General features: G+C 42.4%; 1 protein-coding gene across 1 annotated transcript in view; it reads right to left on the bottom strand.

Annotated features, from left to right (window-relative positions):
• Positions 1–10,802, bottom strand: part of LOC308687456 (uncharacterized protein) — a 94,976-nt gene extending 84,174 nt beyond the window's left edge. Inside the window, exons 1-2 of the mRNA XM_081360018.1 lie at positions 10,612–10,802; positions 10,149–10,469 (exon numbers count right to left, since the gene is read on the bottom strand). Coding sequence (XP_081216144.1) covers positions 10,149–10,469; positions 10,612–10,651 — 361 coding nt within the window. The 5' untranslated portion in view covers positions 10,652–10,802. The remainder of the gene's footprint in view (positions 1–10,148; positions 10,470–10,611) is intronic.
• Positions 10,803–12,983: the final 2,181 nt, after the last annotated feature.

The following is a 12,983-nucleotide window of genomic DNA, read 5'->3' as shown; positions in this document are numbered from 1 at the left end:
ATTATTGAGACGGACATTTGAACCTTCTTTGAACATTGTAATAGTTGGTTGCCATTGAAATCCATTATATGGAGAAAAATCCTGGAATTTTTTCCTCAAAAACCTTAATTTATTTTCGACTGAAGAAAGAAAGACATGGATATCTTGGATGACATTGGGGTGAGTAAATTTATCAGCAAAACTATTCCTTTAATAAAGACCTTTATTGGTTATCTGCTCATTTGCAGATAACGCTTGTCTGAAGTTTAAAATCATTGGTTACCCGTAAGCCAATCACATAACGTTTGGACTGACTACAGAAGCAAAATGAAATTGAAATTTTTGAAAATCACATACTATCACATACTATCTCTCTCCCGCTCAAACACACACACATACAGTACAAACACACACTCATACAGAAATGTGTTTTCAGCGCTGATCTGACGGTTTTATCAGTGAAATAGTTCACTTGAAAGCTGACATTTCTCTTTATCAATGTAATGGCTCTGTTCTCGATGCAGATAAATACACGCTTCGTTACCACCTTGGGTGTGCATTATTTTCTAATTTATTGGACTGTTTTCAATGATTCCTTACATATAGTATATTATATTATTAACTACAGCCAACCAGTGCAGCCCTGATGCATGTAACTTTAAGTACTGTCTTTAACGTAAAGATATTTATCACACACATTAAAACAGTGAAGCACCAACTCACCAAAAACAATAAGTGTGCACTTCAGCTCCATGTTAGAAAACACTGCGATTCCTGTCTGTTTCTGCTTTGGTCTGTGATATATGAAGGGTTAGTCACTTTTTGTCCTTCATGTGGAGGAAATAGTAGACTTGCTTCCGCTTGACTGAAGGGTTAGAGATCTGGTCTTCATTTGGTCTTCATTTGTAACTGAGACAAGATGATTTCCTTTAATGACAAAAAAGCAGGATTACCTTAATGCTGGGATGAGTGAAAGCATGCATGCATTTCCTTGGCTTTCTTCATGTTGTATTTGTAGCTTGTTGTTGCAATTCTTGTGAGGCATGCACAATGTTCATTGGTGAGGCAGTTTCTCTGTTTCCTCTTTATAAGTTCATGTTTGAGAATGTTGACTCACAAGTGTATGTGCTCACAAAGAAGGACATCACTTTTTGCACAAGAGGCTTCAAAGTGGGAAAATGTTCTTCAGACACCAAACTCCTGAAGTGACCAGAACGTGCTCTGAGTTCAGCTTCGAGAATGTCTTTTGTCTGCAGTTCTACCATTTCTGCCAACTGATAGTTGGAGAGTGAGATGATCATCCACGTGGAAGGGGTTTTCATTAAAGTTGAACATTTCCTTGTGTTCATTCACATCCTTGAATATGGACTCAAATCCTCCCTCAGCTCTTCCAAAACATTTGCAATCCTGTGTGGCTGAAGAGCTGCTGCAGAGATGGGGCATTTGTGGGAAGTGAATGAATTCTGCCGTTGTTTTAACCCAATTTTTGGGTCAAATATGGACAAACTCGTTGGATTAAAAATGCAATTTAAAAATTCAACCCAACGGCTGGGTTTGTCCATATTTGACCCAAAATTGGGTTAAAACAACCCAGCATTTTTCAGAGGGCAGTTATTTTGTTCTGAAATGCTCTGATTGCATTCAGCGTGTTGCTTGGAGGTTCATCTCTTTCTTGAAGCTGTAAGTTGAGAGTGTTTTCAGGTTTTCAGTCAGAAAGGCCAGCTGTGTGATCTAGCACCGGTTCCCGTTTTCCTTTGCTGTCCAGGAAAGTGCAAATCCCAGGGAGGAGGCTCAGAAAATGTTCAAGCACCTTTCCCACAGGACAACCATCACAATTTACTGCATCATTTAATCACCATATTCTGTGTCTTAGCGAGGTGCCAGGCGCGACACAAGTGTGTTTTGCTAGTTTCAGCCTGATGCTATTATCATTTTCAAGTCCTGCGCCACGTTGTCTAAATAGCAAATGCATTTGCGCCCATTTATCCGCCCATGGGCTGCTGGTCTGAGAACGAGGTGTGTTCTGGCGCATTGTTGGCGCGTTGCTATTTTGAGGAACAGAAATAGACTGAGCCATTGACCGACTGAAACCTGCTCTAAAGACGATGGTGCAATATATTTTTTGTTCCCTTTCATCCTGAGAACTCCAACGTGTCGTCGGGGGAGTTCCCTGATGAACTGGGATCACGCTAGGGAGACCAATTGCCTACGAGTGAATTAAAACGAGCCAATGAAATTGGCATGCAGGATTTGCATTCCGCAGCCCGCCTACCAGCGCAGTTATAAAAAGGCGGAAGCAACGCATGCATAGTGCTTTTTGTTTCGGAGCCGACCGATTGTGTTCTCTCTGAGTGAATGAGCTTTAAGATTGTATCTATCTTACGCTCTACGAGTCTGCTGTTTCGGGAAGGGATCTCTCTGTGTTGGCGTGGCGGCGTTTCAGCGACTGCGCGATTTCCTGTCTGCCGGCTGCGTCTACATACTGTTAATTCAAAAGCTGTTTTCACAGCTGGTAAACGGTTGAGTGCGCACAGCGGGCTTGCAGTTTCCCCGCTGTGTTGCCGCGTTGGGTCCCTGTGTGCTTCAGCACAATAAAGAGAGTACTTTCTTCCTGAAAGAGCAACACGAGTGAAGATCGCGTCCTTTTCAGGATGACGCTTCACTCGTGTGTTTCTGGATGAGATCGTTTCCTGTCCTCATTTGACGGCCACGTTCATTGTTTCACATGCCTAATCAGTGTGTGAGACTACGTTCGTGGGTGGTTCATGTTCTCTCAGTAGTGCATTACCACGTCGGCACGTTGTTCGTCTCCCCTTTTTAAAGGCTCGAGCCGCTCAGCGTGCCGCGTGCCGTCGAGCGCCGGTTGACAGTGCGGGTTGTCACGGCAACCCAGCGCGCGTCATTTGGCACTCAAGATGCGCGGTCAAGATCAAGACTTGCGTGCCTCTATGAGGTGAGTCCCTTTGCTTATTTCCCGATCTAGTTTCTCTTCTGGTGCATCAGAGGAGGGCTACTTTGGCGAATAACATTGGTGATCTGAGGGTTACAGTGAGCACGAACCACTCACTCCTCTAGCGCATCACAAACATGCTGAGACTGTGTTCGTGGGTGGTTTGTGCTCTCTACAGGAGAGCATGACCACGTCGGCACATTGTTCGTCTTGCCTGAGGGCTTGAACGCTCAGCGTGCCGTGTGTCATCGAGGCGATGGCCACGTTCACTGTCTTGCATGCCTGGTTGACGGCCATGATCGCTGTTTCACATGCCTAATCAGTGTGTTGAGACTGCGTTCATGGGTGGTTCATGTTCTCTCATGAGTGCATGACCACGTCGGCACGTTGTTCGTCTCCCCTTTCTCGTAAAGGCTTGAGCCACTCAGCGTGCCGTGTGCCGTCGAGGCTTTGAATGGGATTTTGGTCCTTCTCATGAGGGACCAAGCATTTCATTCGGGGCCCCAGGGGAGGACAGATGTCGATCGCTACATCGGAGAGAGGGCTGTTATACTCTGAAAATGATCCTGAGTTCCTACTATAATGGTGTGTTCTCATGCTGAAGATTCAGACTTGACAGCCACACTTCCTGGGTCTAAAGTGCCTGGATGCGTGTGAAAAATTTTGGCAGTATGGAAGCATTTTGGTGCCAATATGGCAAGCCAAACATGCCTAAATCTGCAGAAGTTTTTCCTCTCTCACTACCCCTGCACATTCAGTGCACGTGGGTAGTTCTGATTCAGGGTGGAGCTGTGCTTAGTGACTGACCGTGATGGCCCGCTAGCCCTTGGTCAGATGCTGGCCCTCGGTCCGCTGGCCTTCGGTCAGACAATGTCCACAAAGGGTAAGGGAAACGACCCTGAGAGGAGCGACCCGGAGTATGGGATGTCTGCTCTTCGGGAGTGTGTGTCATCACCACTCCTTCCCCCGGGGGAGGGCAGGGTGGAGAATTTCATTTCTGTTCCGCCGCTGGTCATCCAGTCAGCGGTTCCCAAAGTTTGAGCAGTCCACTTCTTCTGAGTCACTCACGGGCCCCAGTGCTCAGATGACAGTGAGGGCTTCGGCCTTGTCACTCTCGTCTCTCGCTGGGTGAGGAGGTGGAAACCAGGACTCGATGCCCCCGGGCCTCGCTCCTCATTTCCCCTCACAGTCGAGTCTGGCAGACCAGTAAGACCAGTCTCCTCCGTCCGAGAGGGTCAGAATAGCAGTGCGCGCCGCCCACGAACCGCGCCACTCCCGTTCCCCTCTCTCCAGCTCGCGGATAGCAGTGGAGAGGCCCAGCTCCTGTCTGCAGCTGGGCCCAGAGGCGCAGAGACCAGGTCACGAGGAGTCAGGGCCTCGTTCCTCGTCTCTCCCCCTCCCCTCGCCACCGGGCAGCCCGCAGCAGAATGCCCACAGGCCTTCTCTGCCGTCTGCCCACAGGTGGAAGGTTACCCTTCGGGCTGGCCCTGTCGCCTCGTGTCTTCACGAAAGTCACGGAGGCGGCCATTGTTCTCATGAGAGAACAAGGCGTTCGTATTCTCAACTATCTCGACGACTGGCTCATTCTAGCTCACTCGCGAGATGTGTTGTGCGATCACAGGGACATGGTGCTCCGGCACCTCAGTCGGTTGGGGCTTCAGGTCAACTGGGACAAGAGCAAACTCTGCCCCGTGCAGAGGATCTCTTATCTCTGTATGGAACTGGACTCGGTCGCCCAGACTGCGAGCCTCACAGAGGAGCGCGTCCAGTCAGTGCTCACCTGCCTCAAGTCCTTTCGAGGCAGGACAGCGGTTCCACTGAAACAATTTCAGAGGCTCCTGGGGCAAATGGCAGCCGCAGCCGCAGTAACGCCGCTCGGCCTGTTACATATGAGACCGCTTCAGCGCTGGTTTCACGATCGAGTCCCGAGGTGGGCGTGGCAGAGCGGTACGCTCCGGGTCAAAGTTACCCCGCGCTGTCGCCAAACCTTCTTCCCATGGTCGGACCCTGTGTTTCTACGGGCCGGAGTGCCCTTAGTCCAGGTTTCCAGGCATGCTGTGGTGTTCACGGATGCCTCTGTCATGGGTTGGGGGGCCACGTACAACGGGCATGCAGTCTCGGGTCTGTGGACGGGGCCCCAGCTGCATTGGCACTTCAACTGCCTAGAGTTGCAAGCAGTACGTCTAGCCTTGTGTCGCCTCAAGGGGTTTCTCAGACACAAGCATGTACTGGTCCGTACAGACATCACTGCGACCGTTGCGTACATCAACCATCAAGGTGGTCTACGCTCTCGTCGTACGCTCCCCACCAGGACTTGGTTCACGGAACTCATGCTCCTCGCGACAGCCCCTCCTTGGCCAATTCCTCTGAGGAAGGACCTTCTTTCTCAGAGACGGGGCACTCTATGGCACTGGTCTGGTCCGTGGACGGGGACATCTGGTCCCTCTACGAGGTGCTTCTATGTGTTGAAGTGGAACCTGTTTGTCGATTGGTGTTCCTCCCGTCAGGAGGACCCCCGAACTTGCCCGATCAGAGTCGTGCTTTCCTTCCTGCAAGATGGGTTGGAGCGAAGGCTGTCTCCCTCCACCCTCAAAGTGTATGTCGCTGCAGTAGCAGCGCATCACGATGCAGTAGAAGGTAAGTCCTTTTGGGAAGCACGACCTGATCATCAGATTCCTTAAGGGTGCTAGGAGGTTAAATCCACCTCGTGTTTTGCACTCTGTACCCACTTGGGACCTAGCTCTGGTTCTTAGAGCTCTTCAAAGTCCTCCCTTTGAGCCCTTGTCAACAGTTGAGTTGAATATCCTGTCCATTAAGACAGCGCTCCTGTTGGCATTGGCTTCTTTCAAAAGGGTCGGGGATCTGCAGGCTTTTTCGGTCGACGAATTGTGCCTAGAGTTCGGGCCGGGCCTTTCTCATGTTGTATTGAGACCCCGGCTCGGATATGTGCCCAAGGTTCCTACCACTCCCTTCGTGGACCAGGTAGTGAACCTGCAAGCGCTGCCCCAGGAGGAGGCAGACCCTAGCTTTTCTCTGTCCCATCCGCGCACTGCGGGTTTATATTGACAGAACGCAAAGCTTCAGAACCTCAGATCAGCTCTTTGTCTGTTACGGAGGCCAGCAGAAGGGGAAGGCTGTCTCCAAGCAGAGGTTAGCCCACTAGTTAGTGAATGCTATCACCCGAGCGTATGAGTCTCTGGGTGAGCCTTGTCCTCTCAGGTTACGCGCTCACTCTACTAGAGGTGTTGCCGCTTCCTGGGCTTTGGCTCAAGGCGCCCCGCCTCGCTATAGCCTACGTGTGGAACCTGTTTCGAACCTGTTTCCCTGTTCCGCAGACCAATGACGATAAACAAGCCCGTCGGAGCCCATAGACTCAGTGTCAAATCTCTAGCCGCATAACATACAGATAAAATGTCATGCAGTCTGCAAAGCAACAATTGAAACCTGCTAATTCACTGGCTTGTCATGTTGCTGAAATAATGTACTAGCAAACCTTATTTAGCATTACACATCGCTAGAATAATTACTTAGATACTGTAACGTTACAATTATATTATCTTACTAGCTATTATAACTTATAGAAAGAGTGCAACGTTATGAGGTTACATTACATGTATTGCAAAATACGTAATGATTTGAGGACCAAGTTTGTAGTCAAAGTATGGGCAGGCCATAGTCAATGTAAAGCATATTGTTGATGTTTCGTCCCTACCAGTGAATGTGCGATAACTGTTTATCCGCCGTCATCAGTGGCCCTGCATGTTTACTAGCCTGTGCGTTCAAGGCAGGCTCTGTTGTGGGGGAGGAGCTGTGGAGGGAGGGCTGTAGTGCAGCAGAGAGCAAGGGGGAGTGACCTGTAAGCTGTGCTTGTTCAAATTTTCAGGCTAAGTCAGCGTTTTCTAAAAGTTCCCTACTGCAGCTTTAACTAATATTTTTAACCTTAAATAATACTGCCAGCTGATAAGGCTCTCTCTGTATGTTTACAGAATTAGGCGAGATTTTTTTTTTTTCTTGAGAAAAATGAACGCCTATCTTGTGTACCTAATATTTATTCAAATTAGTCAATATTAAATCAAATCACAAGAATTGAACTGAATTGAAATCCTGACAATTCAGTTCAAGAATTGAACTGAATTGAAACTTGTTTTAAGCAATAATAAAAAACATAGCTTACCAGGAATCTCACTGCAAACAAAACTCAAAAGTTGGCAGCTATGAGAGTTTCTGTGAGCATTTTATTACCTGGATGTTTTAGACATCATGAATCTACATAGACAAGCTCTTATTGAGAATAAACTGAGTTTTAGATGTTGATGTTTCATTGAATGTTTTATTTGAAGTCACCAGAATCGTGATTAATGGTCCTTTATTTGAGCTCTTGACCCTTTACTCTTCTTTTAGTTTTTCTCTGGCTGCTGTAACTGTTTTTTAAAATAAAATACATTTGCTATGGCGAGAGAAAATATGATCAGATGTTTTTTGATGATGTCATAATTAGCAAGTGTCAAACACAGACCTCAAGAATCAGCGTATGAATCTCAACACTGGTGACAAACGAAAAGCTTTACCGATTTCTGGTCATCTCCTCACATGGTCACATGGTTGATTTTCCAATATTGTACTTTTTTTGTGTGTTGGATCAATATTTCACAACTTGAATCTTTCTTTGATTTTGACTCCTACTTATCTGTTGATAAGTGATAAGTGACAGGCAGCGAGCATATGACAGATTGCCTGCAGAGTATTGCTGCGCTACATTACTGCCGTTCTCGACACCGCACCAAAAGTGGGGATTTAGTACGTACTCACATGAAGAACAAATATAGACACAGAGTGAGAGATTAAAGACTCAAACTTTCTTTGATACAAAAACACCTTGGGCGAGTTGTTGTATTTAATGTTGATAATGAGCAAGAATGCGATTGTCCCCAAATATCCACATGATGGCAAACGTGACATTGATTATCATACAACAGGTCAACGAAATCTGAAACACAAAATGTGTATTTTAAACACAGTATCAGTACTTATTCTATTTTGCAACGAAACAATAGTTCCAACGAAAGAGAAAAGCAGAACTACAGCACACAATTGCCTAACTCCTCGATGTAGCTCAAAAGGGTTAGATTTGTTCGAGTTTGTCAGAATGGATGAACGAGGACATAAATATAGAATCTTTACCCACTCGATAAAACGACTCAAAATTGCACTTGTAGTGCAAGTGTGGTAAAGTGGACTAACATACTCGTGATGTGTTCACAATCTGAGTTTTTCACAATCGCTTTTGCTATTCGGGGAGTCTTGTAAGCCAAAATAAATGGTATGATAACTGAATCCAAAAGCTTGAAAAAAGATACAGATATATAAGTAGGCACATTTTGAAAAAGGTAGAGGAACTGTGGCAAAGTGACACTAATTAATTTTGCCAATCATAGATAACGGAAGGAGTCTCCATCGCTCTATATTATCTTTTAATCTGTCAATCTTAGCCAAAAATTTTAATTTAAATATTTGCTTGGGGTTCTTTGGTACTTTTTAGAGTGTTGCCTAACTCCTCGATGCAACTCAAAAGGGTTAGATTTGTTAGAGTTTGTCAGAATTGATGAACGAGGACATAAATATAGAATCTTTACCCACTTGATAAAACGACTCCCAGACCCAAATTGCACTTCGGTTTTAACTGTAGTGCAAGTGTGGTAAAGTGGACTAACAGAAATACTGAAAACTGCACTTGTAATGTATCCAAATTACAACGCTAGTACTTAAGTAAATAATTAATACTACTTAATAGTACTTAAGTGGTAATACTGTCCAAATTGCCACACTAATGATGCAACACCAAATGACCACACACATTTTCACGCTTTGTTCAGATGTCCAGTTCCTGAGTTCACACACTGCTGTAGCTCTTCGAGAATATGACATATAGATATTTAAATATCTTCATCAATGGTTGATCTTCTACAGGGGTCTTCAATTATTTTCCCATGGATCTGTCTTCCTGCAAAGTTCAGCTTCAACCCTGATCAAAACCCAGCTGAACCAGCTAATAAAGATCATTCAAGCAATAGTTGTATAGACATTTATCAAATAATTTGAGTGTTGCATCTAGGGCTGTGCAATTAATTGAATTTCGATTTCGATTTCGATTTTGGCTCCCAACGATTACCAAAATAGTACAATCGAGTAAAAACGATTATTTTTCCATATTCTGTTTTGAAAGAACGCTCTAATTGTGTCGTGTTCTGAATGACGCGCGCACGCGCACATCCGCCCCTCCCGATGCCATAAACTCTCTCAGCTCGAATGTTTAAACTGATAAGACTTAAAAAGAAGTGAAAATGATAAACTTTAGTTACGATGCAATGCTGGCCCGATTGTGCAACTGACAATTCAGTCATGTCCCGACTCCTGAACGCGAGAGTGTAGTTTCGACGCTTGCCTTATCCAACACATTCAGAGAGTGAGAGATAGAAGATGCTGCGCCGCTGAACACTCGCACGGTTTGTGAAATTGCATCTTGGAGAAAGTTTTAAAATGATTGATTTGATTTTATAATCTGTGTGGATTCATTTAGGATACTCATACAAACTACAGGCTAAAGTGAGTCAATGTTTGCGGAGGAATCTCCCGCATTATAAGTGGTAGACCTGCGGGAATTATTAAACTATCATTGAAGTATTATCTGTTATATTATTTATTTTAATAGTTCAAAAAGTATTTCTCATTGTTAGTTCATGTTAGTTAATACATTAACTAATGTTAACTAATTAACATTATTGTAAAGTGTTACCATGTCTTTTTAATAAATGCAACACGTTCCCAAAGTCATGTGAAATAATCGTGTTACATAATCGTGATTTCAATACTGAACAAAATAATCGTTATTATGATTTTTTCCATAATCGAGCAGCCCTAGTTGCATCTCATATTTGTAGTTTATAATGACGTTTCCTCCTGAATATCCTCTCACTGTCCTGATTTGTTGACCTGCTAACACAAACCCAGATAATGTGTCATGTTGTTCCCGATATAAACAATATGTCACTTTTCAACATTTATTAATGCAAGTCAAGATTATGAGTTTAAGTCTTACATCAAGAGACAAAAAGGTTGTTGAGGGTGTCTGTTTCAGATGTGAACGTCTGTTATTACAGTCAGTGTTGAGTATCGTGATGTTGTGGAGATCATCATGGTCTGATCATCATCAGTTACTCACCTGTTAAAACCTTCAGATTCACTTCAGTGCGGGGATCTTTTCCTGATTTTATATCAACTCCACACTGGTACGTCCCAGAATCCAGTTTTCTCAGATCTCTGATGGTCACAATGAAGACTGCTGAACTTGTGTCGTCATACAGAGAGAATCTATCATTCTTAACCAATTTATCTTTCTCATTAGTCCTGATTCGATCTCTGCACATTGACCCCTGTCTTTTACAAAAATACTTTTTATTCTCTGTATATTCTTTATCATATTTGCATTTGATTGTGACTCCTTCTTCTGAATATCCTGTCACACTCATGGAGCTCACGACACCTACAACAAACCAGCATTAAAACACTTTAATTTACACAGAAATGAACTTTCTTCAACAGTCAATAGAACAACATGAAGTTAAAGACTTTCCTCATCAAATCTGTGCTGTTTTTCATGATTTACTCTGAGTTCAGATTCTTACCAGGAATCATCAGCAGAGTGAAAGTCCAGATGATCTTCATTCTTCTCTCTTATTAAATGATCTTCTCTGTTGTTAGTAGATTCAGTTCTTCTGAAGCTCTCGATGTGTGTTCAGAAGAGTTTTGAGTGTTTCTTTCCTGGTTACATGTTTAACATGAAGAGCTGAATGTGACAGAATCTCTCACTTCCTCTGAGAGAGAGAGAGAGAGAGAGAGAGAGAGAGAGAGAGAGAGAGAGAGAGAGAGAGAGAGAGAGTATGTGTGTGTGTGTGAGAGAGAGAGAGAGAGAGAATTTTTTGAATTTTAAATACACCTTTATTGTAACAATTTTAATTCAGTCTTGAATTATTCACACTTCATCCAACATTTTTTTATTTTTTTTTATACACATGTATATTTAAAAAGTCAACACCAATTCATTTCTCTCACATAAAGTACACAATACCTCATCAACACACCTTCTACTTGTTCTCTAGTTGTTTTATGTGCATGTGAACGTCATGGCAACGTAGGCCTACAACACAAAGTACCTCACGCAGGAAACACTTAACGTAACGCGTAAATGCGCGTAGCTATACTGTAAAATGTAATACGTTGACTTTACTTAGAAAAAGTGAGGAAACTGATTGCCTTAAAATGTCCAAGTAAAGTAGTGTATTAATGTTTAGTTGGCACAACATAATAACATAGAAAACTTGTTAATCAAGTATACTCAAGCACTCTTGAATCAAAATCATTAGTTGTGTTAACTTCTCATTAGAGTTCACATTACTAGGAAAATATCAGGAAACCGATTGCTCTAAAAAAAGCAAGTAAAGTGAAATAGGAATAGTATGTGGTACTGACAAATGCTTAGTATAGTTCACTTACACAAGAGTTCTAGTAACTAAAAAATAACTGTAGAGAGTACTTGATAATTTACTTTAAATGAAATGTATTTGTCACCATGGTTGTGTTTTGCATGCTGAATGATGAAGTCTGTGTGAGTCAAGCATGATCAATTACAAGATTTTCACAAATATAGAGGGATTATATAAACTCGATTAACTGTTTCAGAAGGTGTTTAGGCATAAATAGTAGCAACAAAATTATAAAAGATCAATAATTGACACAAGTTACATTATACACCATTCATATTTTCTCTCGTGTGTGTGTGTGTATAGTATTACACAGCAAAATCCCCAGTGTTAAATTAACACTGAAAAGTGTGAATTATATAAACTCTGAGCAGTGTGTTAAACGAACACTGAAGCAGTGTTAAATTTAATGAGCTAATTAAGTGATTAATTGAGTTATGATTGACCATTATTGAAGACACCTGTTAACAAACAGAATCACTGAAGGAGAAAATCACACATTGTAAGTTACCACTATGGTGATGGGTGTTTGCTTTAGTTGGGCTCTTGACCATTATATGTTTACTTTAGATTTTGCTTGGCTGCTGTTAGTGAATTATAACAGCCAGATGAACAAAGAAAAAAAAAAGTGATCTGATGATTATGTTATGGCAATCATCATTTGAACTTGATTAGCTTCACTGAACTCATTGAGACCCTTATTTCTGACTTAGATTTATGTTGATGATTACAGCATAACCGAGATTCTACATATCTAGAATTTTAGATATAGTACAAAGGATTACTGTTTGAAAAAAAAAAAAGAAAAAATCTTTCTTTTAGGCACACACAGACATCAAGATCCAGTGTATGCATCTCAACAATGGTGACAAGCAGAATATACAATAAGGAAAAGGAAATTACTAAGATAATTCAGTTCATAATTTATTCATACTGCAATGCATGATGGGAGCCATTAATGAGTTGTGATTGGTGGCAGCCAGAGGAAAAGTTATTGTTACCATTGTTGAGATTCACAGGCTGATTATTGATGTCTGTGTTTCTAAATACATTTTTTTAAAAGTCTTTTGATCTGAACAATGTTTATTAAATATTTTGGATTATATTTAAAATACTGAAAATCATAGGTTGAAGAATCACAGAGCTGCTGTAATTATTAAGTTAAACCACATTTCTCAATAAGTTTGATTTTTCAGATCACAACATGATTATGTCTAAACATGTTCATCTGACTGTTATAAATCAATAACAGCAGACAAACAAAATTTAAAGTAAACATATAAGGGTCTAGAGCCCAACTAAAGCAAACACCCATCACCACAATGGTAACTTACAATTTGTGATTTTCTCCTTCAGTGATTCCGCTTGTTAACATCAGGTGTCTTCAATAATGCTCAATCATAACTCAATTAATCACTTAATTATCTCATTAACTTTAACACTGCTTCGGTGTTCGTTTAACACTCTGCTCAGAGTTTATATAATTCACACTTTTCGGTGTTAATTTAACACTGGGG

The sequence above is a fragment of the Scardinius erythrophthalmus genome (assembly GCF_964197995.2).
Source record: "Scardinius erythrophthalmus genome assembly, chromosome: 3".
NCBI lineage: Eukaryota > Metazoa > Chordata > Actinopteri > Cypriniformes > Leuciscidae > Scardinius > Scardinius erythrophthalmus.
This window is presented reverse-complemented; position numbering and strand designations above follow the sequence as displayed.